We start from the raw sequence: 27,480 nt of genomic DNA, 5'->3' as shown, positions 1-27,480 counted from the left end.
AGAGATCGGTCTATATGGCAGCTATATCTATATCTGGACCGATCTATGCCATTTGGCGAAATCGGACAATCAATGTGCCTTTTATGGGCCCAATGCCTTAAAGAGATCGGTCTATATGACAGCTATATTCAAATCTGGGCCAAATTGAAGAAGGATGTTACAGAGCCTAATACAACTCACTGTACCAAATTTCAACAAAATCGGATAATAAATGAGGCTTTTGTGGGCCTAGGACCCTAATCGACGGATCGGTCTATATGGGGGCTATATCAAGATATAGTCCGATATAGCTCATCTTCGAACTTAACCTGCTTATGGACAAAAAAAAGAATCTTTGCAAAGTTTCAGCTCAATATCTCCATTTCTAAAACTGTAGCGTGATTTCAATAGACAGACGGACGGACATGGCTAGATCGTCTTAGATTTTTACGATTAGCAAGAATATATACATTATAGGGTCGGAAATGGATATTTCGATGTGTTGCAAACGGAATGAAAAAATTAATATACCCACATCCTTCCCCCCCCCCCCCCCCCCCTTTTCTCCCTCCTAATGCTGGTAAAATTTTGTGAGGTACTATGGATATAAAAAGGAGACCCCTTATCATTGAACTTAAACTTGAATCAGACTGCGGTCATTGATAAGTGAGAAGTTTTCTCCTGTTCCTTAGTGGGCAAAATTTGGCCACCCTGTTCCTATCTATTGGTGGTCCCCAGTGACAGATTTTCTAGTTGGCAACTGGTTCTTTAAAGCCATTATTTCAGGTAAACCTTGTATAACGCATTCTTACCTGAGCATTTTGTGTAGGTATTTGTAAAGCCAATGCCATGGCATTAGCATCAAAACTTTCATCCAGAGCTACTAGAGCTCCATGAACACCAGATTCCAGTAAATTATTGGCATATTCCTGCAAAAAAAGCAAAATTCTCAGAAAATGATTCAAATGCAGCTAAGTTGCTCCATTAGTTATTTATTACCTTCAGGCCGATACTGGAGACCCAACGTATAACTCTTTCATTGCTCCATACTATTACATCGCACAAACCATTCTCACACATTTTTCTCCTATGTTCCAATTCATTGCGATCATAGTTAAGGCGTTTCAAACATGAAATACCATACTGAAGACTTGTACGATGAAAGCTATCAACCATTTTTAATTGTCCTCGTAAATCCTTTTTCGTCAAATGGTCCAGCATGCGAGCATCAACCAAACATTCCATAAATGTTGTGCGATATTGTGGTAGGCCCAGTCCTGGCAACCAATAATTACCAATCCACTCATGATTCATGTCACCTAAAACAACACAACAGAGTTAGAAAATTTGTAGGAAGAACTTTTTTATTTCGTTAGTGCTTACCAAATGCCAAGGTTGTTCGTGATGTTTGCGGCGCCGAAGGTGATGTCAATGAAACCATTTCTTGTATAGCCAGTCGCAATTTGAGTCTATGTAAAGGATTACTAATACCTACAATCAAAGAGTAATGACAGAGAGAATATTTTATGCTTTCGTTTAATGTGTGGTGAGCAGTAATACAAACCAATTTCCCTTTGTATTTCAGTGTCGCTAAGAGCACTCATAATAGCTCCACTTTTAACATTTGCCCTACAAGCGGCAACATACCAGGCGGGCATACCAACCCACAGTTCCAGCCAAGCCACAATGGTGGGACCGTTCCATAGAGCAAATGGTGTCCCCGCCTTCATAGCCTCTCCCAGCAAGTCATTGCGATAGTCGTGCTCTCTGCAATAACAATAATTGGTTACAAAATTCAGATGACAAATGTTTGGTTCTCAATTCTTACTTCTTCTGCCTGCCATAGTCTACTGAGGATATTTTGGAACCTGGTACACTGGCTATGCGTGGCATCATGCCACCTGTCATGCTCATTGCGTCATAGTTTGATTCCGTTTCACTCAAGCCCATTGATAAATTGCCAATAGACATCATGCTGGGTGAGCCGTCGGGTAGGGTATCTTTGGCGCCCTTTACCTTGTCCTTTTTACTAAAGAATCTACCTAAACTAGATTTGATGCCCTTCTTCTTTTGCACCACCGAGGAGCCATCTCCTCGAACACCGCCTGAGGTGGGAGTCTGTAGCATAGACATTGAACCCATGGTATTGAAGTGGCGACTCAACGACTCTTGACTGCCGTAACGTGAGCTGAGTGGTGATAGACCATAACCTGAATGTGCAATGGTCATGTGACCTGAGTTATTAGCCATTTGTTGATTGGGCGATAGGCCCATAGAACGCCGCCGTAATTCTTCTTGACTGTGAGCGAGGGCTTGTGCAACACGTTCCAGACGCATTGAACGTGCGGTTAAAGGCGATGCTGCACCGCCCGAACTAGAATCACCTGTGGTGGTTGTCATGCCATGGATATCATCCCGCGACACATCACTGGATAACACTGGTAGATTGAGCTGTAAAAATGTAAGCAAGTGTTTAAAAATGTAAATAAATGTCTAATACTTAAAAATCAAAGATTTTTTGCAATCGTATCATGACGGGCCTCGACAGTTGGGAGACATATTTTTAAATAATTGCTGATGGAAGGCCGTACATTGTAGTGTAGACGACTCAAACCCACTTCGACTCCTTGTCTGTCTCGACAAGGTGTCGAAATTAGCTGTCTCTTTCCAATGCTTATTCTATGAAATTTTTTTTTAACTTGTACTTCCAAAGCTATGAAAAATTTCACTTTTTTCTTCAGCCATTTCACTGAATATTCTACTTTATTGAGAAAATTGTTGGAAAAAATAGCATATAATTCACTGAATTTGCTGAAGAAAAAAAAATTGCATTTTCAACCAAGAGCCGTATGTTAAATGTAGCTTTGGAAGTAAAATTTAAAAAATTTTTGCTGGGATGTTATGTTTATACCACAAAAAAAAAAAAAATAAATAAAAATCGGTTTCAATCACGAAATTAATTGAACTAATAAATTTTTTCATTCACAAAAACGGATTTCAATCATGAAATTAATTGATCCAATTAATTTTTTTATAGAAACTGCTTCAATTATTCAATTCAATTCGAAAATGATAATATCAATCTTAGCTTTTGAAAAAGGTGATTGAAAAAATTTTCAATTAATTTTCATATTTATTTAAAAAATTGATTGAACATTTTGAAATTTCCAATTATAACGGATATTTCCAATTATTTTTTTAATTGATCCGATAAAAAAACTCATTGAATTTTTTAGAATTTTTAATTAATTTTTTAATGGATCCAATCAAAAAAAATTTATGGAAATTTTTTAAATTGGTCTTTTTTTTTCGAATTGGTCTTTTTATTGGGTCAATTAATATTTTCAATTAAAATTTAATGGAAAATATTCAAATATTTTATTTAGATCCCCTCCTTATGCTGGCAACATTTGTGACGTACTATGCCATGTAAAAACAAAAACGCCTTTGGGACTCGGCTATGAAAAGTAGGTCTCTTATCATTGAGCTTAAAACTTGAATCGGACTGCACTCATTGATATGTGAGAAGTTTGCCCCAGTTCCTTAGAGGAATGTTCATGGGCAAAATTTGCATTTTTGAAAAGCGAGCTTTATATGGTGCACCGTCGATTTAGATGCAACATGGTTCACATAATTAAAACTCCTGGATCACGAATTATGTTTGGGTCCATGATCGCTCCTTAGAAACAAAACACCTCCGGGGGTTTTCCAAAAATGAAACGGAAAATATTGCTTTCCGAATTGTAAAATAAAAAGTAATGAGGCAGTAACTTTATGAATTAGATGCATTCGGAAAGAAAACCCAACAGAAAAATATTTATCTAGAATATTTTATAATTAGTTCGATGCTAAAGAAGCCGTTATGCCATTAATATGCGTATTTTAATCATAAATAAGATTAGAATTCCGTCTAGAATATTAAAAAGGTAGTCGAAAGACTTCTTGTGGGAGAGTTTTTATCGTCTATATGTAGAAAATATTTATCAAAATTTTGAGCGACTAGACTTTCTCAAAAATGAACTGTCATAACATTCCATTCCATTAAAATATGATTGAAATAACTTACTGCCTAGATCGCTAAAATGTTTTTCTTTTTGTCACTCGATTCGTTCGCCAATCAATGAAAACAGCTGTTTTCCCTCTATAAAATCAGCTGTTTTCAATGAATTGCTGAATGAATTGAGTGACATAAAGAAAAAAGATAGTGCTCTAGTCAGTTATTGTTTAATTGAAAAATATAAAATTTTCAATCACATTTTATATATAAAAATTTTTAAGAAAAATTTAAAAAAAAAATTAAATTTTTAATTGAAAATTTAAAAGATTGCAATCACGATCGTAATTGAAATATAAGTTCAGATTCAATTAACAAAATGATAGAATCAATCAATTTTTCAATTGGAAATTACAAAAATTTCAATCACGATCGTAATTGGAAAGTTCAGATTCAATTAAAAAATTATTGAATCAATAAATTTTTGAATTAAAAATTGCCAAAATTTCAATCACGATGGTATTGAAAAAAATTCGGATTCAATAAAAAAAGGATCGATTCAATTAATTTTTTTAATTGAAAACATTTTTATTTTCAATTAAATTTTTAATTGAAAAAATGTTCTTGATATTTTTTTCTGTGTATATATTGGGTTACCCAAAAAATAATTGCGGATTTTTCATAAAGTCGGCGTTGACAAATTTTTTCACAGCTTGTGACTCTGTAATTGCATTCTTTCTTCTGTCAGTTATCAGCTGTTACTTTTAGCTTGCTTTAGAAAAAAAGTGTAAAAAAAGTATATTTGATTAAAGTTCATTCTAAGTTTTAATAAAAATGCATTTACTTTTTTTAAGAAATCCGCAATTACTTTTTTGGCAACCCAATAGAAAGAATTTATCAAAATTTCGAGCGGCTTTTGTTACTTGTTTTGTTCGCCAATTCAACGAAAACAGCTGTTTTCCCCGTTATAAAATCAAGAGAAAATTGTCAATCACATTTATTTATTTATAAAATTTTTTAAAGTTCAATTAACTGTTTCAAATTCCATCAAATTAGGATGAAAAATGCTCCTTTTATGAGCTCATTACCCTATATCGGGAGATCGGTCTATATGGCAGCTATATCCAAATATGGTCCGATCTGGACCCCATTCGACAGGAATGGCTAGGGGTCTACCGGAACACACTGTGCCAAATGTCATCGAATTCGGGTAATAAATGGATCTTTGGATATGGCCTCAATACCCTATATCGGGAGATCGGTCGGTCGGTCTAAAGGGCAGCTATATCCAAATATAATCCGATCTGAACAGCACTTCACAGAAATGGATAGGGAACTCAATGTGCCAAATTTCATCGAAATCGGATGAAAAATTACCAATTTATTGCCTCAAGACTGTAAGTCTGGAGATCGGTCTATATAGCGGCCACCGATTTTATGAGATCAGAAGATTAGGTTTATATACAAAGAATACGAAATCATCAAAAATTGTTTTGCGAAATATTTTTATACTCAAGATATCGGCAAAATTATAAATACTATGCTTTTGGGTATAAATGGCTAAATACCCAGGTATTTACCCAATTTACCTGGTAAATACCTTTTGGGTATTTACCCATCGCTCGTCTCTACAAATGACAAAAATTTCATTCACAATCGAAATTGAGAATAAAGTTTACATTCCATTACAAAATGATTGAAACAATTAATTTTTTCCTTGAAAAAAAAAAATCCGGATTTTTCTAATTAAGTTTTTAATTGAAAAAATTTTCATAAATTTTTTTTCTGTGTAGTTATGGGTATTTTGTCCATGGAACTACAAGGCATAATAAACTTGTCTTCTGTACATCTTCTTAAAGTTGTGTCAATGGCTTTGGATGGCAATCGTTTTGTGCTACCATGATCGTCTGGGTTCAAATTACGGGAGAGCTCTGCCGATTTTTTTTTATTTAAAAATGTTAATGGGACACTACTTACAGTATGATATTTCTGCATAAAATCGCGGTTGGGACTATTTGGTGTGCTGCGACCGCTCATTGGAGGACTTTGGCGGTCCATGGAACGCCCTCGTGCCAATAAATTAACATGTTCCAAACTGCCTACTCGCGACTCCAACTCTTCGGCGCGGGCCTCCGTTGATTGTTTTTCTTCCTGAATTAATCTAAAAAATTTCAGAAATGGGTTATATATTGCTTACTTAACTATGGGTGGCGGAGGCCAACAATTTTACCTAATTTCATTATTTATGGCATCAAGTTGCTCCTGCAACATCATTGCTAAGGTTTGCGCATCCGTATGCCCTGTGGGCGACATCATATCGGCATCACCAAACAAGACCTGAGCTTCCTCACATTCAGCAGCGGCCACTGCTGCGGAGATTTCATAAGCAGCCTGTTGCGCATGTGCCTGCTGAATGCTCTCCCATTCCTGCTCGGCCATGGAGCGGGCAAAGTTTTCACTTTCCTCCTGCAAACGTGATTTGTTTCTACGCAATGAGTGCGTATCGAAGCTGGCATGGGAAGCACTGCGTGAAAATGCTTGACCTCCGTCCACCACACTGCTGGGCGAAAGACTTCGGGTTAAAGCCTCTGTTTGCTGTATATTATAGGCAATCTCCTGCTGCAACAGCTGGCGCTTGAAGTTCTCTATTTCCAAACGGGTCTTGGATAATTCCTTCATTATGTCACTCTTCTCATGGTGCAATTCCTCAGCCACCTTGCGCGCCTTTTCCAGCTCCTGGGTCAGAGCGTTCTTTTCATCCAAGGAATGCATGCGTTCCTTCAGATGCACCTGCAAACGATCGTTAGACTCGGACAGCAGTTTGTCCACCGTTGACGACAAACGAATATTGTGGTCTTCGTTCATTTTAAGTCTTTGGTTTAGTCTCACAACTTCGGCACTTTTCTCATCCAGATTGGCCTCTAGCCGTTGTATGCGATCCTCCGCCGAGCCATGGCGTTCTTGCGCCTAATGGGATGGGAAAGAAAAAAAGGCAACATTTTAAAAGTTAAATCAGAGCTGTTGAAGTGGGGCGGTACTAAGAAATGAAAAATGCTAGCGAAATGTTTGTTTATTTTTTATAAATGGTTGTGCATTGTGGTGGTATTGTCGTTTGGTGCATTTACAATGTATTTATGATTGGTTGGTTGGTTGGTTGGTTTTTGAGGGGCTGTGCGTTCAGAGGAAGAAACAAATTTGATTGGATTGAACAAACAATTTTGTTGTATATTGTATAGTAGGACGGTATATATATTCGCAACCAAGAAGATTTCGGGTTTAATTTTATTTTGTATTTGCTTAAGTTCTATACACAAAAGAAAATTAAAACAATTAAGAAATTGTTAAGAAAGTTACTCTCATTGAATTCCTCTTTGACACATATGATATCGTATTCATACCTTATTTCCTACCTTTGTTAAAGCTTCCATACGTGCTTTAAGTTGTTCCTCCATGTCGGGCTGCAGTTTTGCTTGTTGCGCCAGCTTTTGTTCGGACAATTCCAGTTTCTCTTCGATGGCACATATTTTTTCCTCGTGCAACTGTACGATGGGGTGGTGGTGGTGGTAATGGATGAATGGTTATGGGAGAGGAGGAGTATAATAGTAGTAGTAGTAGGAGGAGGATTATATTAAAATGTACATATTTGCGAATTTTGTGCTTTCTAGCATTCTTTGTAAATACCTTCAATTGCGCCTCTTTATGCCTTAGCTCCTGTTCCAACTTTTCATTTAAGTCATGCAATGATGTCGATTCACGTTGAGCATTTAAATATCGTTTTTCTAGTGTGGCAATGCGTTCCTCCTGTTATTTTGTTTTTCAATATAGAGACAGATTATGAAAATGAATAATGTTTGTAGGTGTTTTTGTTTTTGAAGAGGTGTTGGAAAACGGAAATCTTCGCGCCTTAAGTTACCTGATCTTCCTTTTGTGCTACATTTTCTCTCAGATCTCTTTGTAATTTCGAACATTGTTCTTGTGATTTCATATAATCCTTGGTAACTTTCGCAAGACTGTCATCAATTTCATCGCATTTATTCTTCAAAGCAGACACACGCCTTTGCCATTCCGACAACTCTGAGGTCTGTGGATGGCCAAACATTGTAGTGATAAGGAAAACATTCATACATGCACACCGGTATAGGTGTTTATGATTGCACTAAAACTTACTTGTTTTTCAATTATTGTCTGCAGTTCATGTGTTTTTGCGGCATATTCGTTGGCAGCAGCAATAGCGGCCTCATTACTTTCGCCATTGACAGCAGTACCATTCTGGAAATAAAAATTTAGAAAAAAAATGTAAACGTTTGAAGAGCGTAAACTATTTAAATTAGCCCAGTCCGACTTTAATGACATATTATACATTTATCTCTAGCTGGGTTGAATACAAGGAGTCATTATGTAATATTTCAGCCAATGAGTCAAATCGAAGATAGATTAAAAAGAGAGCTTTATAACTGTTTGGGACCATACTTAGCACGGATGTTGCAAATCATAAAGACATCGGGCAAATTTAACCCAGATAGGGCCATAGTTTTGCCCTCAATCCTATGGCAGCAGGTTGCGCGTACCGGATTGACCCGATGGAGTCGGCAAGGGCTGCCGTCTCAGTGTACAACATACTGTTACAAAACCAACAATTTTGTCCTCTAAGGCTTACGAGATTAAATCAGGCTGTTCATTTATGCGGGAATTAAATCAGGATGTTAATTTATGTGGGAATTAAATGGCGCGATTCGGACCAGACTTGGCATGGATGTTGAAAGTCATGGTGCATAATGTCATCCTAATTGAATAAGAATCGCAAATTCGCAATTTACGATAGAAGCAAACACATAGGCAGAAAAGTCCATAGGAGAACAATATATCAGCATTAAAACCCCTTTTACACTGCTCATTAAATCCGGATATAAGGCTCTCGTAGCTGATTTTATAAAGGGAAAACAGATGATCGAGCAATTATATCCGGATTTAAAGAGCCGTGTAAACGGAGTTCAAGGGTCGTTTGGGAATAGGGCGTACACTCGATTAATCGTTATTGGATTAAAATATTTCTTCACGACCTTTCAAGTAATAAAAAAAATAAAAAAACGAACAATTTAGAACGGTTACTCGTTCTGATGTTAATAAAAATCTTAAAAACAATAATTGTGTCATTGTCTTCATTTTTTCGTTCATTTATTTTCATTTTCATTTTCAATTGGTCGATTACTTGAAAGTTCGCGAGGTTCAAATCAACGGCCTGGCCGAACTATTTATAACCACCACCTCGGGTATATATGTAAACCCACTTTCTTCACAATCCGGGCAATATTGGATAACGTATGCACTCAAATTCGGACGGACATTGAGTGGTCTAATAAATATAAGTCACTGTTCAATCGATCTGAACCATAAATAACACGGATGTCGAAAAGTCTAACATAAGTCACTGCGTCAAATTTCAACGAAATCGGATAATAAATGTGCTTTTAAGGCTAAGACTTTAAATCGAGAGTTCTTTCTGTATGACACCCCTAAACAAGGATATAATAATCATCCTATTTTATTATTACTCCACTACTATATACGTAGTTATATCTTAATAGGGGCTGGTCTCGGTCATATTTTATTCTGGTCCCGAAAACTCATATACAAGTAACATTTTCAGGCAATAAATCTGTTTTTATGGGATTTAGACCTTTAATTGGAAGATCGGTCTATATGGCAGCTATATCTATATAGTATCATCTGACAACTCACTGTTTCAAATTTCAGCAAAATCGGGTAAAAAATAAAGCTTTTATGGGCTTCGGAACTTTTAACGGCAGATTAGTCTATATGGCAACTATATCTAAATATAGTTCGATCTGAACCATATTTAGATCGGATGTCGAAAGGATTAAAAAAATTAACTGTTTCAAATTTCAACGAAATCCGGTGATAAATAAAGCTTTTATGGGCTTCAGACCCCTTATGGGGAGATCGATCTATATGACAATTATAGTCCGATCTGAATCATATCAGACCAAAACTACTCACTGTTTCAAATTTCAGCAAAATCGGTTAAAAAATAAAGCTTTTATGGGCTGCAGACTCTTTATCGGGAGATCGGTCTATATGGCAGCTATATCTAACTATAGTCCGATCTGAACCATATTTGGGTCAGATGTCGCGAGGTATAAAATAACTCACTGTATCAAATTCCAGCAAAATCGGGAAATAAAAAAATAAAGCATTTATGGGCATTACGCCCTTTATCGGCAGATCGGTCTATTTAGCAGCTATATCCAAATATGGTCCGATTTCACCCGTTCAAGAACTTAACCAGCGTGCATCGAAAAGACGTATCTGTGCCAAATTTCAGCTCAGTATCTCAATTTTTGAAGCCTGTAGAATGATTACAACAGACGGACAGACACACGGACATCGTAAAATCGTTTTAGAATTTTACGTTGATCCGAAATATATATACTTTGTAGGGTCGGAAATTGATATTGCGTTTGCACTGCAGTGCGAAATTTTAAATGGCATAGTACCTCACAAATTTTGCCAGCATTAGGAGGGGAAAACCACCGCTGAAAATGTTTTTCTGATGGTCTCGCCAGGATTTAAGCCCGGGCGTTGAGCGTCATAGGTGGACATGCTAACCTCTGCACTACGGTGGGCTCCAGCTCCATTGTTGGGGACAATTGTGAGGTATTATGCCATGTAAAAACTTCTCCCAAAAGAGGTGTCGCACTGCGGCACGCCGTTCTTACTCGGCTATAAAAAGGAGACCCCTTATCATTGAGCTTTAACTTGAATCGGGCAACACTCATTGATATGTGACCAGTTTGCACCTGTTCCTTAATGGAATGTTCATTTGCATTTGCACGCCACTATGGACATACACCTAAGGCAGTAAACGGCTTGTTGTGCTCCCTAAATATAATAATGGGGGCCGTTTATGTTGTTGCAAAATATTCAGCTTCCGAGATTACGGGCCAGGCATATCGATATACTCGACGGGGCGTTGGCAGACCCCCAGACTGAGTACTAGTGCAAATCTTGGCATAGAGGCCGAAGAGTTGGATAAAATGGATAGTGGAACCGAACTGCAAGTCGATGTTTATTTTTTCTTATGAGGGACGATTGCAGCATCTTGCAGGCTGAAATCTACGATTGGCAGGGCTAAAATGATAGTGCTATCAAGTGATAGTCAGGTGGCTTTAAGGCTCTTGGTCTTCTGATCAAACAAAATTCGCTTGAATGAGAGCCGCTGATTCTAATTCCGAATTTCGTAGACTTGGCACGGTGTAGGTAAGGTAAGTGTGGCAGTCCTTAACAGACTCATTTAGACAATTTTAAGTCCATTGTGATACCACAGTAGCGACAGACCAAGGCTTCTGACGGGAATCGAACCCACGACCCCTGCACTGGTAATACAAGCACGCTACAAACTCCGCTACCGGGGCGCCCGGTGTAAGAAATGCCCTAGCAGCCAGTCCTTATGTTATATATGTATTTATTTTAAATTGTATTTACTCTAAATATATCAGGTCGGCTAGTTTTGGGACCGCCCTCGTATAAAGACCGGTCAAATATCTTCATATTTAGTGACAGCCAGGCGACGCTTAAGACTCTTAGCATAGAATACATAGCGCTACATAGCTGTAGCTCTGGGATGGACGCTATGTTGAGTCCCTGCTCATAAGTATGTAATAGGAAACGAAAGAGCTAACGTTCTTCCGAAAGAGGAAGCAAATCTTTCCCGGTTTTCGATAGCAGATATTTACCGCCACTCTCTCTCTCTCTCAAATCTATAATGGACTCATATTACGATATAAAGAAACATAGTTCAACAGATGGAAAAACTATAGGACGAACGCTCGACTCATAACATCTCGGGACGGTCATTGGAATTTTAATAGGACAAAATAAGCTATGTGCACACCAAGGCGGATTTAAAAAGGTGGTCTCACGCGAACAGCTGTTAACAGCCGGCCAGGTTCGACAGTATTAAGATGTCAAGTCTTTGTTTGCATTCTCTTTGATTGCATCATATGATTTATGGTTGTTGTACAAATGAGACTACCTTTAATGTTGTTGTAGCAGTGAGTTATACACTGAGGCGGCAGCCCTTGCCAATGAAGAAGTCCATAGGGTCAATCCGGTACGTACAACCGGCTGCCATGGGATTGAGACTACCTTTAATTGTTTCGCCATGTTTCCACACGTGGGTCGCATTGGCATTAAAAAAAAAAAAAAGACACCTGCCACTGATGTATTGAAACCGAGGCCACGCTGGCAGCACTGATACCACATCCGAAATAATAAAATATAAGGTATTTTCCATTAAAAATGTGCCAATTATAATTTCTAGGAGAGTTAGGACAATCTTTAACCTCTTTTGCTTTTTATTTGCTCTCAATTACCAAACACTCAAAATTGTGTTCGCTCTCACGCATTCTCCCGCTCTCTTCTGCCGGCAAATAAAGTACGCGAACGACTTTCAGTAACAATTTGTGCAAATTTGGGCAACAAAACAAACAAAATAAGTCATTTTGATCTTAAATAAATGATTCTTGGATTTCACAAATGTGATTTTATTAAAATCCTAAGCAATTTTGCCGCTTCAGAACGATTAATAAGTGAATAAATATGTTGCGTTCTTCCTCTTTTAGTTTTGTCAATCATATTGAATTATGACACCATATGTTTTATTAAACGACGATAGTAAGCGGCAAAAAATATGCCGCTTAGCTAAACGGGGATAGCATTTTTCTCCATACAAACTAAGCGAGCAAATAAGCTTAATGGGTAAATAAAACACACCTATTGTAAAAATATGCATGTTTCTGAAAAAGAAGTGGTAGTTTGTGTATATCGAGTGGTTGTTTTCATATAAAATGGATCAAAATTGGGCTTTAAAAAAAGCATGCAAAAATTTACACATTGGTAAGTGGTTATCGGTAATTGTTCATATTGTTTTGAGAAAACAAGTTTACTGTGTTTTTCAAATTTTTATTGATAAATTTCAAATTTTTTGATCTTTTTATGTCGATAAAACTGAGCGTTGCCATATTGCAACACCAGGGTTGTTAGGGTACGTTAATCCATCTGTTTAAAAGCATGCTAACTTTGGGACGAGTAAAGTTTACTTCTTGAAATTTTACACAAGCACTTCTCTTTAATGTAGCTCGGCTAGGATTGTAAATGGATCAAATTGGTCTATGTTTAGATATAGCTCCCATATAAACCGATCTTCCGATTTGACTGCTTCCATAAACTGTGCCAAATACGGTTGACATCGGTCAAGATCCTGATATAGCTCCAATATAACCGATCTCCCGATTTGACTTCTTGAGCCTCTGGAAGCCGATCCGATTGTCCGATTTGGCTGAAAATTTTTAATGGTTACCCTAGTAACGACTGCCATATCGGCTAATTTGGTTCAAATCGGTCAATAATCTGCTATAGTACACATATAAATCAATCGCTGGTTTTGCCTTCTGGTGCCTCTAGAGGGCACAGTTATTATCCAATTTGGCTTCTTCAACGGCTTCTCACATGACCTTTCAACATATATGTGAAATATGGTCTGAATCGATCTATAGCTTGATACAGCTCCCATATAAACCGATTTTCCGATTTTGCTTCTTGAGTTCCTACAAGGCGCAATTCTTATCCGAATGGAACATGACACAATGACTTCTACAATGTATAGCATTCAATTCATTTATGGACAGAATCGACTATAAATTGATATAGCTCCAATAGCATAACAGTTCTTTTTTATTATTCTTTGTTTGCCTAAGAGATACCGCGCAAAGATCCCGACAAATGCTATCCATGGTGGAGGGTATAAAAGATTCGGTCCGGCCGAACTTAGCACGCTCTTACTTGTTTAACTAGTGTTTTTCTGAGTTGAGCTTAATGACCAAGAGAATGTAGCTCAAAAGGAGAGATTGTTTTTAAATCAGTTTTGAGGAAAGGAATTGCCAATTATTCAGACAAAGCAGGATACATATCACACCGGTAGTGAACGCGTTTCGATGAGTGGTTAGGTCACCTTCATCATGCATTATCGTAATACATATACGTAATTATAGTTATGTCCATTAGCATTGAACCTATTTGAAATCCTAAGACAAACCATTAAACAGTAGACAAGTTTTTTACTGAGCAATATCTCTTCACACAAACTCCAATTCACCTCTATGGTTTTACATTATTGTTATTCTTCTTCTGCCACCGTGGCAAGCTCTGCCTGCCGACGACAACATGTCCACTAAACATATGGCGAAATTTGTTTTGAAGACGAATTAAAAAAAATATTTTTTTTTGAAAAAAAAAAACCTTAAAGAAAAAGTTAAGTTTTGAAAAAAATGTTTTTGACATTATGAAAAAAGATTTTTTTAAATTTCTGAATTTTTTTAATTAAAAAAAAATATAATTTATAAAATTTAAAAAATATATTTTTTTAATTTTTAACAAAAAAAAAATTAATTTGTAGTTATTTTATTTTTTTTTTTTCTTATTTTTTTTTTGAAAATATTTTTTTTTTTAGTTTTTTGAAATTTTTTAGTATAACTTTTTTGGAAAATTTTTAATTAAAAAAATAAAATGTTTACATATGATTTTTACTGCTAACTAAATTATAGTCTTGGTAGTTGGTAGCATGCTTGGATTACCAGTGCAGGGGTCGTGGGTTCGATTCCCGCCAGAAGCCTTGGTCTGTCGCTACTGTGGTATCACAATGGACCTAAAATTGTCTAAGTTAGTCTGTAAAGGACTGCCACTCTTACCTAACCTATATCATATTTGCTACAAGACGCCAAAACGTCTTTCTGAAGTCCGATTGCTAAAATTTTCCAGTGAAAAACATTTTTATTTATTTGGACACCTCTTGTGCCAGAACTTTTCTAAGACAACTCCATTGGTGTGTTTTTTTCATTTCAGCTAAAACTATTCTGGGTTTGCTAACCCCACTCCCAGAGGCCTTTCTACGCTTATTACCGTTACTCACCATAGGAGCATACATGGTGCCAGGTTGCATGATTCCCCCACGCATAAACTTCGTAGAGAAGTTTTGCGTGGCTAAAGGATTACAAATTTCTGCAGCATTATTTATGGGATTATCACCTATTTTGTCAGCACTATTGGTGAACATCTTAACCTTTGCTCCACAATAGCCTCCAACACAAAGGATAGAATTGTACCAGTATTTGGAAATGCCTCGCCAGTTTAACATTGGCGAAATTAAAAAAATTTCCCCACTTAACTGACCAAGTGAAATCTAAGAAATCTGCTAAGGATCCCTTTCGCAAATGTTGATAATCTTTAGAAATATCTGCATATCTGCCATTTTAAAAGAAAGTGTAATGATTCTTCAACTTTCAAGAAACACTTCTATTGCCATGTTTGAATGAGTTAAGTTGAATATTCCGCCAACTCACCTTTTCACTTATTCCATTTTCGGCGCTACCCTCTCGCGCAGCCTGAACAGCACCAGATTTGTATTGTTGCAGCTGTAATGGATAAATAAATGGTTAATGGATAATTGAAATAAATATTAACTAGAAATTGTAGCACATACCTCTTCTTTTACTGTGTTGAGCTCGGCTTCCAACGCATTATTACGCTCCAAAGAAACACGTAGGCGTTCGCGTACTTTCTCATCAAGAGCTTTGTGATGTTCGAAGAGACTCTTTAGGGCTTTCAAAACCTCTACTTCACTTGAGACACCACTTTGAGCTGCAGCTTGACGCTTAACGACGGTCATACGCAGTGAACGCTCGTGTCGTGAAACTAAGCACTCCAAATGCTCAAGTAGTAACTAAAAACGTTAAAGAAAGATAATAGATGTGTTAAAAGAATTTAGTTCACATCTTAAACAATAGGGTCAAAAGTGCCCTTACCCTTGTGTTATTGCGTTCCGCCTTTAATTCACCGATTTCCTCATCACGCTCCAAGAGTGTTTCACGGGCCTGTGTTAGCTCTTTGGTCAGTGTTGCAAATTCCTTTTTGGCACCGGCAAAGGAAAATAAACAATTAACATCGATGAACAATGAGATGATTATATGGGACATAAAAAATATACCTGGGGCAAATTTGCATTTATTTGGCGTTGTAAACTATCCCTTTCCTTTTCGATATCATGAAGTTTCTGTTCGGTTTCACTTAAACGTTCCTGAGCCTCCCTCAAGCTATCCATCAATTTGTCACGCTCATCGAGCATGGATACCATCAACTGCTCAAAGTTAGCATCTTCGCCGCTGAATTGTGAGGACCTCTGGGAGATGCTATCCTCCGATATAGTGGGCATCACGTCGCACATCATATTCCACATTTTATGTATACCGCATTCAAAAGGAAAACTTTAACCAAAGAAAACACATTCCATAATAGGGACCATGATTAGAGAAAAAGTTGTGGAACACTCAAAAATTTTCGCAAAAATAACATTTGGTGAAGCTGGTAGTGTACGTTCCTATTAACATGGGCGTAGTTACTGAAAGGAATTTCAAATATCTTCTAACGCCAACGCCAACCTACATTTACAACATGTCTCGGTGAGAAACAACACCTCTATACGGCAAAGTTACACTTTACACTTCCCGTGCCCGCAACTGCTCCGAATCTTGACCACTCCGTCGTTTACGTACACTCATAATATGTTTCTAATTTGCAAAAAATTAATTTTATGATTTCATTGTGAATAGTTCATTCATTGATTTCATTTTTTGAGTTTTTTTTCTTTTCATTCACATCGCAAAACTGACATATGCAGCACCTCCTTTCGTTCTCTGTTCATTCGTCAAGTGAAATGTCTACACTACGATTATCATCATCCCATTTCACACACATCTTTTGACTTCAGTTTAGAGCGACTTACTTATTTTGGTTGCTTTATCTTTGCAATTTATTCATTCACATTTGTTCTTAGTTGTGTTGTTTATGAATTTATTTGAAGAAACATTACAAAAACTTTATAAAAATTGCCTAATCTAACGAATAGACTTTTCGTCCGGAGTAGTGAGTGAATGGGAAATCGATTTAAATTTTAATCGATTTTTCTTTGGCACAATCGGTTTTGGTTTATTCGATAGCAGTACAGGGTGATAGAAAATAGTAAAAAATGATATTCTTAAAATAAAATCACTTTGTTAAATGATAAAAATAAATAAAATTTGCCATTTCAGGTCCATAGGTTGACATCAGTGTACTGCCCTCCAGTTTCAAAACAACTATCTAGAACTTCGTTAGTTTTATTTTAGTACTATTACGATTAATCATTTTTTTTATCTGTTATTGCATTTTATCGATAACTTACCGGTACAACTATGCACTGATATTTATCCAAACATCTGACTTGCACTGGATAGAACGAAATAAAACAGCGAGTGATTCCAACTAAGTGAGTTGAAGCCTTTTTAATAAATTATAGTAAAAACTTTTTTGCAAAATTTTATATGTTATTTATTGATAAAGCTTTACTAGGTGTTTTCCCTTAAAAAAAATTTAGGTAAGTATAGGTTGAAAAGAGGTTGCGGATTAATCCGCCTCACATAAGCCAGTAATCAGCTTGTTGTGTACTCTAAATAATAAAAAGCAAAATCAAAAAAGGAAGTTCTTAGTCAGGAATTCCGTGCTATAAAATACCTAATTGTTTTCCATACCACGCCCTAAGTTGTTTCATGTCTGGTATTGTTTCTCAAACTAAATGCCGGTGTCTGTTAACCGTGAAAGCTAGGCGATGACATAGAATATCAACAAAACAAACAAAATTAATTGTTTTAATTTTAAATATGTAGTGATCCGTCTTCCGATATCTGCGATATTTGCGACAAATGAAACGCGTGGTCGTTCTTGTTCAATACAAAATCACAATCAATTTATTTATTACCGGAAACAGCATTGCTCTGCAATCTTAGAGTTTCCATCCTATATACAGATCCAAAGCGGATTTATAAAGGTGGTCTCACGCGAACAGCCTCCCAGGTTTAACGGTATTAAGATAACAGATTTTGGTTTGCATTCTCTTTTCGCACATTCTCTGAGATATACGTGTACACACACGTATATACACACGCACACATATTTCTTTAGGCGCGTTGGTAAAACGTCGATCAGCTTGATGACAAGATGGCGAATTGCACCATATGATTTGTGGTTTGTGGCTGCGTCCTGTCAGGCTTTCGGAGTATACGCATGTCCAAGGGAATAGTGGCCAGATGGGGCGACATATAGTCGGCCACGTACTGTAGTGACGTTGGAAATATTATATCAGGTCCCAGTTGACTTGAATGGTTTAAGCCCCCAAAGCTTTATTTACCATAAATTCTGTAATGTTAAACCTTCGATCAAACACATTATAGGTATCAAGATTCCGTTGCCTCCCTAAGTCGCGTCGTATCCTATGGAAAATACGTTTTCATCAACAGCCTCAAAATGTCCTATTTTGTCCCATCTCACTCCCATGTCGCCTACTTACGTTTCAGTTTGGACATGGGTTTTGGAGAGAAACCCTTTATTAGCCCATTAACGGCCAAGCAAATTTTTTTTAAATAAAATTCCTTGATTCCCTAAAAATGGCCAACTGCAAACTGATTATAATGTTCTCCATTATTGAAAAAAAAAACTAGCTGAAAAAATGGAAAAATAGTGTTCGAAAAATCGAACGTTTGGAGTATATAGTTTTACTGTTTTGTGTCACCCTGTATGTTCAGCTATCGAAAGTTACCGACATCTGTAACTTCAATCAGATACTATAAAATGGTTGATAAGTTCCGTACTTTTTGATTTTTTGTTACATTGTGTCCCCCTGTGAATTGAGAAAATAGTTTGTTATCGAAAGTTAGCGACGTCGTTAACTTCACGCAGGTTGAAGTATCGGGATATCGTCTTCAACTTTATACACATAAAAAGGCAGAAAAAATAATTGTAACAATTTAATAATAAAAACCTACAGAAAATGGGGTAAGTTAAGGCGTGGAGATTACATTACGTACCACATTCCATCGTATTACTAAAAAAAGCAACCAAAACACACTGTAGTAATGATTTGTGATGGATGAACACCAGAAGAAAAAAAAATCGAACGGGAGTATAATTGAAGTCATGAACAACGACTACCTAGCAAATTTACAAATATAGCAGTATAGCAGCGCCCTGAACTTAAAATATAAATAGGAACATGAATTCTTAATTCTAGGGTTAACCGCAGCATAGGCACAACAGTAAACGTGTTGTTTTTGTTGGCGTTAATTAGATTTTCTTCGAGAGCCTATTCATGTTGCAAGAGATTTTAAGTGTCCCTAAGGGTGCATGAATATGTAAATAACACTAGCAATTTTAACGACTGCCCTTAATGCTGCTGCATACCTAGGTGTTTGGGCGTATGTGTGTGTGTGTGTGCGTGTTTGGGCGAGTGTGCCTCCGTGTGTGGTGGCCTAGTGCGTTTTGAACGATGTAGACGTAGTTATTTTCTTTAAAATAATCTTTTAATTATTTGTACGCTTTCAATGTTTCTTCACCTGCAGCGAACAACCAATATTCACCTGTCAGGCGCATGTCTTCCATATTGATCCGAAGACCAAGCGTACTTGGATAACTGCCAGTATGAAGGCGGTTAATGTTAGCTTTTTCTATGATTCTTCGCGCAATCTCTACCGCATTATCAGCGTGGAGGGCCCCAAGGCGGTAATCAATTCCACCATTACTCCAAATATGACATTTACACAGACGTCCCAGAAATTTGGCCAATGGAGTGATGTGAGAGCCAATACGGTATATGGCTTGGGGTTTGCTTCGGAAGCAGAACTGACGAAGGTAACTATTAAATACTGATAAAAAGATTGCCCATCATACTTAAATGTTTCTAACAATTTTGCAGTTTGTGGAAAAATTCCAGGAGGTTAAAGAAGCCACAAAAAATGCCTTAAAATCGGCTAATGGTAAATATACTTTCTTCAAGTCTCTTCTGTTTTGGTACGTTGGATTATTTTTCTGTTTTTGTTGTTGTTGTTTTGTCTATCTTCAGGGTCTACCGCTGTGACTCCGACCACCTCAGCCAATACATCGCCTATAAGCTCACGAACAGCAGCAATGCAACAAAATGACAATGCCGCTATGGTGGATCCCCATTCGGTGGAGCCTCCAAACATGTCAAATACGAATACTCAAAATGCAAATCCAGACAGTCCATCACACAAACTATTGTCAACTACTGGCGACACGAAGTCAGAACATGTGACATCCGCCCCCTCTCCCGCTCCCATGGTAAATGTGAGTGCAGGTGGTGGCGGTGGGGGTAGTGTTGTTGGCATGCATACCGGCGGTGGGGGTGCTGCAACCAGTGAACAACAATTAAAATATGAAAATGAACGCCTGAAAATGGCCTTAGCTCAAAGGTGACTAACGGAAAACTAAAAAAAAAACTTTGTGTTTCATGTGTGTTTTAAATTATTTTTCCAGCTGTGCTAATGCCAAAAAATGGGAAATCGAACTGGCCACTCTGAAAAACAACAATTTACGACTAACCAGTGCGCTACAGGTATGGCTGATAGTTTTTTTTTGCTCTTTCTCTGGCTTCACATGACATTTGTCTTACATTTTATTGACATTAGGAATCCACTGCCAATGTTGATGAATGGAAGCGTCAGCTGCACACTTACAAAGAAGAAAATATACGATTAAAGCGTGAAATTGAATTGATGCGGGCCGGAGCACCAGTCCCCAATTCTGTGGTGGGCGGGGCCAGCAGTGAGTTGGTCGAAGAGTTGAGACGTGAACTGGCCGTTCTGAAAGCACGCAATGAATCGTTGCAAAACGAGCTTAGAAATCAGGAACTCGAATTGACTACCGCCAACATGAACTTGAGAGAAAAGTGTAATGACCAAACGGTAAGTAGTAGGGCTTTTTTTACTTTTACGATATGTAAGATGAAATACTAATGCTTCATGCATTTTTACAGATGTCCAAGATGAGTGAGCTGAACATTTTATTTGCTAAACATTTATCAGAATTATTTGCGGTACAAAAAGATATGGAAAATGTAATACATCCACCAAAAAGCACTTGAGATACAGATTCCACAACAATCAGCTATTACAAGAAGGTAGGTGTGTACTATTGGCAGAAGTGGCTTTATAGATGGCAACCGAACTTCAGTTAAGTTGCCAATGGGAAAATTTTTATAGAAATTTCCATTTCTGCATTGCAGTTGCATACTTTTTTACAATTTTAGTAGTTGAACGTTCAAAACACTGATATCAAATGAAACTGACAAAAATTTTCAATCTTATATTAGTTTTTATTATCTTCTGGCAACGCAACTGTAGTTGAGTGGCCATCCATAATCGACCCCTTATATCATTATACCAAAAGATCCATTAGAAAAGTGGCTAAAGAAATTAGTTTTTTCTAATCCATATGATGATATGAGAGAGTTGCATTTTATATTTCGGGATTAGAGAACAAAAACAAATATTAATCATCGAAACTCCCAAGATCTATACACTTTTGCATGCGTTTGGACCAATTGTCCAAGTACTCTTGCCATCAACTGCTTCTTCAGGTGTCGAAAAACCTCTTATTTAATTTTTTGCGTACGAGAAAAAAGAAGTCATTCGGTGGCCAGTCAGGACTACTGTTTTGAGTGCTCAAAATGCAGTTGTTTTTGCCGTGTGTCAGAGTTCGCATTTTTGTTGTTGTTGTAGCAGTTTGTTGTGTTCTATCTTTCGTCTGTTCTGGTTCTGTTAAGCGTCAAGACCCAGGAACTCTGCGACTAAGATGGAGTGCGTCCACAGGGATCTGGGTCTGAGTCGAGTGGGTCTAACTGGGCAGTTAAACAGGTGCTCGCATTGTTGTGGTGAAGAGTGATCCGTCTTTGGCGGTTGGGTTTTCTAATTTCTTGGAAGACAACTGGCAAACAAATGGTTGTGTACCACTCAGAATCGATTGCTGGCGATTGCTGTTTACTTTTGGGCTCATACGCGTAATTCCACCATTCATCACCTGTCACGATATTATAGACGTGTTTCGAAGCACAGCTATCGTATTTTTGGAGCATTTCTTTCGACCAAACCACAGGAGCATTTTTTGAGCGGTTGACAAATTGTGTAGGACCCACCAATGCCTAAGGCTGACCCAATTTCACGATAGGGCACATGACGATCTTGCAATATCAGCTGGTGCACAGCAACAAGGGTTTATGGAACAACAACTGATTTTGGACGACCTTTACGAAATTCATCTTGGAGTGAACTACGAGTTAGGTTGAATTCACGATACCATCGATAAACACTGGTCCTTGATGGAGCTCCATCGCCAAAAATTGAACTAAGTTCATCGATGCATTGTTATTGAGTTAATCCACGAGGAATGTTGTAAAAAATAATCGCACGAAAATGTTCACGATTTAATTCCATTTTTTGGGCGAGATGAAAACAACACAAATAGCCCTCATATGTCAAAAGGTTTTGAGTACGTGTAACCTCAAAAATGTCCAGCTTAACGATAGAGCTGTCAGTTGGCAGATTACAACACAAGGGTTGTCCAATCCCGAAATATAAAAGGCAACCCTTATACTAACTTCGTTATTTTGTGATATTTTAAGTCCATCTAGCCATGTCCGTCCGTAAAATTCAAAAAAGCATTGTACAGCTTAAATCTAACTACTCGAAATTTTGCAGACATACTTTTTATGCATGTACCTCGCTGGGGTCTTTAAAAGGGTCATATTGGTTTAGATTTGGATATAGCTCTCTTATAAAGTGGTCGTTCGACTTGACTTGTTGAGCCCCCGTAAAGCCGATATTGTTATTGTTGCATTGATCTGTTACAACCTAGAAGGACGCAAACGCACCAAGTACGGTCTAAATTCGAGACTTCCGTGGTAAATATGGTCCTAATTGGTCTAAAACCTGACATAGCTCCCTTATAAACCAATCTTGCGATTCGACATCTTGAGCCACTAGAAGACGCAATTCTTATTCGACTTATCCGATAATGTCCAAATCGGTCTGTAACCTAATATAGCTTCCCTATAAAATAATATCCGAATTTGACATCTGGAGCCTCTAGAAGCCGCAATTGTTATCTGAATTTTGCACGTAGTACTCTGCTGTGATTTTCCACAATCGTGATAAGTACGATCTGAATCGGTCTATAACCTGATCCCCAGCTCCCATATAAACCGATCTTCCGATTTGAGACCTTGAAGCCGCAATTGTTATCCGATATGGCTGAAATTTTTGTACGTAGTGTTCTGTTATGACTTTCAATATCCGTGGTAAATATGGTCCGAATTGGTCTATAACCTGATATCCCTGCAATCCAAGCCGGTACGCATCGGATCGACCCAATGGAACTCTTCATCGGCAAGGGCTGCCGCCTCAGTGTACGTGTTCGTTTTTTTCGTCATGGGAGAGGCACATCCCGGAGCGTTCTCCACACGATTTTGGTACGTGCCGGGATTGAAAAGAACCCCGGACCCTGGTTCTGTTTGGTTTGCCAGAACCGCCTCCATCATCAGTCGATGTCGATGAGGTGTAACCGGTGCATGGAGTGGGTACATTTCCGATCTTGCTCTGGCCTCACTTCACTACGGGAATATAGTCATACTGGATATGTTGCAAGGTGCTGTGCGAACATAGCCAGCAGTGGATCACAAGCGTCGTCGTCGTCGCCTTCTACGTCCTCGTCGTCGGACTATGTGACCCCTCGACCTCTCCCGTGCGGCAATATACGTAACGGCAACAATATTGCAAGGCCAGTGCCGGGAAGTGTATCATTCTTGCAACTAAACTGCAACGGTCCGCGTGGCAAGATCGATGAGATTGCGGAAGAATGTATTGGCGATCCAAGAGACAAAGCTGACCATCACCTGCAGCTTGTACAGTTGTCACGAATACAATGTGTGATACGTAAGGATCGCTCAAGGAATGGAGGTGGGGGATTAGCCTTCGTGATACACCACTCCGTGCAATATAGACCCATCTAACCTGCGCCTGGCGCTAGTGACCCCTACATGGAGTGCATGGGGAATGCAGTCAGGGCCGGCACTGTCGAGATAGAGCTATACAGCGTGTACATACCGCCGGTTGGTAGCTGTGTCCCAATTAATGGCCAAGCTTACAACCCCGACATGAGTGGGTTACTATCTGGCCATAATCATCTGGTTCTAGGGGACTTAAATGCGCATCACACTTCATGGCATTCTCCCCTAGGTAACGACAAGCGTGGTATAGCTTTGGCAGAGCCGATTGAAGGCTCCACGTTTTGCACGGTGCATGAGGATGGCCCCCCTAGGATTACGAGGTGGTGCAGCATCTCGCCAGACATTTCCATTGCATCCCCTGATTTCCTGAGTGACGTATCCTGGCAAGCCGTCAACTCTTTGGGGTCAGATCACCTCCCCATAATTCTCACCATCGAACGACCACCCGTCTTCATAACCTCTGAGCGCCGGACGTTTATCAATCAGAAGAAGACCGATTGGGCTGGCTTCAGAGAGTATACCAATCGCCGCTTCAGTGAACTGCCACCCCCTCTCGGATGTGGTAGTTGCCGAGATGAAATTCCAAGACATCATTTACGCAGCAGCCGCTCGCTTTATACCAGTCGGTCGAATACCCCATGTGGGGCACAATTTCCCGGCACAGTCAGTGGTACCCGTAGACGAGCGTAATGGGATTCGTCGTATGGACCACACTAACCCCAGAATCAGCGAGCTGAACCTGGAAATAAACAGGGTAGTCAACGAACATAAGTCGACTGTTAAGTCACTCTCGAACCCCGGTAGACGGGATGACAGGACCTCAGTCACTTTTGGCGAAGTAACCGTTACTGATCCGAAGAGATGCGCCAGGTTGTTCAACCGTCAGTTTATTGTGCATCCCGAGAGTGACAGGGAAAGGGGGAGAGCCATTCGCCGTATCCATGGTGTTCGAGCCGATGGACAGCCATCACAATTTACCGTGGGCGAAGTAACGAATGTCATCTATGGCGCTAAATCATCTAAGGCGTTGGGCCCTGACGGAATCTCTACATTAATGTTGAAGAATCTAGATATACCTGGAGTTGAGTACCCTACTACTGTCCTCAAACAGTCTTTGAACACTCTTTCCCGATGTCTGGACAATGGGCAGAGTGATCCCGCTACTGAAGCCTGGTAAGGAACCGAGTTTGGGGGAGTCGTACAGACCGATCTTCCTTCTTTCACCAGTAGCAAACAGTCTTGAGGCATTATTCCTCTCGAGCCTCATAGTTGAATTTCCATTTGCCGAGCATCAACATGGACTTCGAAGACTGCATAGCACAACAACTGCTTTGCATGCCATCACCGCACACATTTGCCGTGGCTTCAATCAGCCCAGGCCATGTGATAGGGCGGTCCTCGCGGAACTGGACCAATCGAAGGCATTCGACACGGTCAGCCATGCCAAACTGTTTGAGGACATCACCAAAACGTCCCACCAGCGAGGCCTGTCTGAAGCCCATAAAAGCTGCATTTTTTTATACGATTTCGCTGAAATTTGAAATGGTTAGTGGTTTTAAACCTCCCGAAATCCCACTTAAAGATGGTTCAAATCGGACTATAGTTAGATACAGCTGCCGTATAGACCGTTCTCCCGATTTAGGTTCTGAGACCCATAAAATCTGCATTTATTACCCGATTTCGTTGAAATTTCAAAAGGTGAGTTGTTTAAAGACTCCCCTCATCCGAACAGAAAATGATTCAGATCAGACTTTATTTAGATATAGCTTTCATATAGACTGATCTTCGTATTTAGGGGCTTAATCCCATAAAAAGCGGATTTATTGCCTGATTTTACTGAAACTGTGACTTGTAAGAGTTTGCGGGAACTGAATCAAATATGATACAGACCGGACACTATTTCAATATAACTATGGATATGGAGTTATAATAAAATAAGATGATTAATATGTCCATGGTGGTGGCTATTTAACGTTTTTACTTGTTAGAATTTTACTATTTTATTTATTGGTTTAATTGATTTCATTGTAGATTTCTGAGGAAAATGCTGCTTCAATACGTAATTATTTAAAACCCTCATCTGGCCTACCCATGGCAGATTCGGAAAGTACACTATCGAATATCACATCCATACAATCCCAGTTACAATCCTTATATGAAACATGTCCAGAACCCATGAAAATCTATCAAAGTCTTCAAAATACTGCAACCAGTGATAAAGTATCAAATTTACAAAAAGCTTTAGACAAGCATACGCATCTTTTGCAAGACCTACAGCAGCAGCAAAGATCCATTGCCGCCACCATCAACTTATCGCAACCGGCTACATATGTTGTCTCATCTGGCGGCGGCGGCGGTGGTGGTGGTGTGGTAGCAACGGGCTCGGGAAAAACTGCTACCATATTGGTTTCAAAATCGAAAACCAAAACCGGTTTACCTTTGCTACTCAAAAATTCCATTAATAATTAGGCTAGAACAACGATCCCAGGATCTATGAAGAATTTATCTAAATTTATTGCTTTTGTATAGCGGTAAGTAAGCGGCTGCATAACAATTGGTGATTTGTTTGAACAATGCATGACGGCACAGGGCCATACAAAATCTGCTGCTGCTTTTTTGAACTGAAACGACAACTCTTTTGGCTGAAAGTTGGTGTCTATTTTTTTGTTTGTTTTTAATTTTTTAATTTAATAACTGTGTAGGCTTCCAGTGCCAGTATTTGGAAAGAACGACCTACCTAAACGATTTGTATTTTGTGCAATATATATGTATGTTTGTATTTTGTTTTTAAGCAACCAAAAGTATTTAGAATCTCGAGATCGAACAACACATGCTCTGACATCACAGTATTTTTTTTAAAATTGTTGTTTTTTTTTGTTTTTCATTTCTCCCCCAACTCCCAACAAAAATATCCAACGAATCTTATGCGTATTTTGTTTGTGTTCTAACAATATTTAATTGTTTGTACTTTTTTTTATTTAAGAAAAAAAAAAGCATTGCACATTCAAGTGCTAATATATACGTTATTGTGTATTAAGGTAACAAGAAAACAAAAAACAAATTGATCGATCGAATCTTATAGTATAAAAATTTAGCAAATACTAATCAAAACAAAACATAACTCAATTAACTCAAAAATTATATTGGAATATATAGAATTTTTGAGTTTATTTATTGACAAATATTATGATAAGCAAAGCGCCGTAATTACCAAGAAAAATACAAAACAAAAAGTTTTTCAATGTTTTTTGGCGGCCATCATAGTTTTTCTTTAAAGTCAGTCATATTTTAAGTCAAATTTATACCAAAAGAACAAAAAAAAAATTTAATTTCATAATCATCTCTCGAAATCTTCAAAACAAAAGAAAAAATCCCCCCTAGAAATTTTAAATACTCAAGCGGAAAAAAATACGCGATAAATATGCGGCCTACCGAGTGGAGTTTCAATGAAATAGAGTTATAAGTATGGAAGATTTGCAAGACCATAAAATATATAAAATATATATTTAAAAATTACTTCTATTTATTCTTTTAATTTTAAAGT

General features: G+C 38.2%; 3 protein-coding genes across 10 annotated transcripts in view; 2 read left to right on the top strand and 1 right to left on the bottom strand.

Moving 5' to 3' along the window:
- Positions 1-16,964, bottom strand: part of LOC106095864 (liprin-alpha-1) — a 37,426-nt gene extending 20,462 nt beyond the window's left edge. For 2 of the 8 annotated variants that reach the window (XR_009397730.1, XR_009397729.1), the window contains exons 1-15: positions 16,035-16,786; positions 15,853-15,954; positions 15,531-15,770; positions 15,391-15,462; positions 8,141-8,242; positions 7,887-8,054; positions 7,655-7,774; positions 7,372-7,512; positions 6,204-6,940; positions 5,951-6,134; positions 1,808-2,430; positions 1,544-1,746; positions 1,363-1,470; positions 979-1,298; positions 792-908 (exon numbers count right to left, since the gene is read on the bottom strand). Coding sequence is in view for 6 of the 8 variants with exons in the window: in XM_059365368.1 (XP_059221351.1) it covers positions 792-908; positions 979-1,298; positions 1,363-1,470; positions 1,544-1,746; positions 1,808-2,430; positions 5,951-6,134; positions 6,204-6,940; positions 7,372-7,512; positions 7,655-7,774; positions 7,887-8,054; positions 8,141-8,242; positions 15,391-15,462; positions 15,531-15,770; positions 15,853-15,954; positions 16,035-16,283 (3,486 nt within the window). In the remaining 2 variants the exon portion in view is untranslated. Of the gene's footprint in view, positions 1-791; positions 909-978; positions 1,299-1,362; positions 1,471-1,543; positions 1,747-1,807; positions 2,431-5,950; positions 6,135-6,203; positions 6,941-7,371; positions 7,513-7,654; positions 7,775-7,886; positions 8,055-8,140; positions 8,243-15,390; positions 15,463-15,530; positions 15,771-15,852; positions 15,955-16,034; positions 16,787-16,829 lie in introns of those variants that run through there. The other 6 variants (XM_059365368.1, XM_059365370.1, XM_059365369.1 and 3 more) reach the window with 6 other exon arrangements.
- Positions 16,965-18,786: 1,822 nt separating this feature from the next.
- LOC106086730 (homer protein homolog 2) lies at positions 18,787-26,055 on the top strand. Its single transcript, XM_013251555.2, has 8 exons — positions 18,787-18,913; positions 19,477-19,765; positions 19,830-19,890; positions 19,977-20,346; positions 20,411-20,489; positions 20,563-20,838; positions 20,910-21,053; positions 25,968-26,055. Exons 1-7 carry the CDS (start codon positions 18,909-18,911, stop codon positions 21,015-21,017), a joined length of 1,188 nt encoding a protein of 395 aa, XP_013107009.1. The 5' UTR covers positions 18,787-18,908; the 3' UTR covers positions 21,018-21,053; positions 25,968-26,055.
- LOC106086817 (uncharacterized) lies at positions 24,511-26,405 on the top strand. The gene is made up of 2 exons (XM_013251657.2): positions 24,511-24,558; positions 25,968-26,405. The coding sequence occupies exons 1-2, from the start codon at positions 24,511-24,513 to the stop codon at positions 26,403-26,405; spliced, it is 486 nt and encodes a 161-aa protein (XP_013107111.2).
- The last annotated feature ends 1,075 nt before the right edge of the window (positions 26,406-27,480 follow it).

Source organism: Stomoxys calcitrans, chromosome 3, assembly GCF_963082655.1.
Source record: "Stomoxys calcitrans chromosome 3, idStoCalc2.1, whole genome shotgun sequence".
NCBI classification, from domain to species: Eukaryota; Metazoa; Arthropoda; class Insecta; order Diptera; family Muscidae; genus Stomoxys; species Stomoxys calcitrans.
The sequence above is the reverse complement of the archived record's forward strand: the minus strand, read 5'-3'. Positions and strand labels throughout refer to the sequence as shown.

Coding starts and splice junctions, on each gene's coding strand:
- LOC106086730 (XM_013251555.2), top strand. Junction 20,347..20,410: donor AAAATGGCCTTAGCTCAAAG/GTGACTAACGGA, acceptor TTATTTTTCCAG/CTGTGCTAATGCCAAAAAAT. Junction 20,490..20,562: donor GACTAACCAGTGCGCTACAG/GTATGGCTGATA, acceptor TATTGACATTAG/GAATCCACTGCCAATGTTGA.
- LOC106086817 (XM_013251657.2), top strand. CDS start 24,511: ATGAAATTCCAAGACATCATTTACGCAGCAGCCGCTCGCTTTATACCA. Junction 24,559..25,967: donor CAGCCGCTCGCTTTATACCA/GTCGGTCGAATA, acceptor ATTTCATTGTAG/ATTTCTGAGGAAAATGCTGC.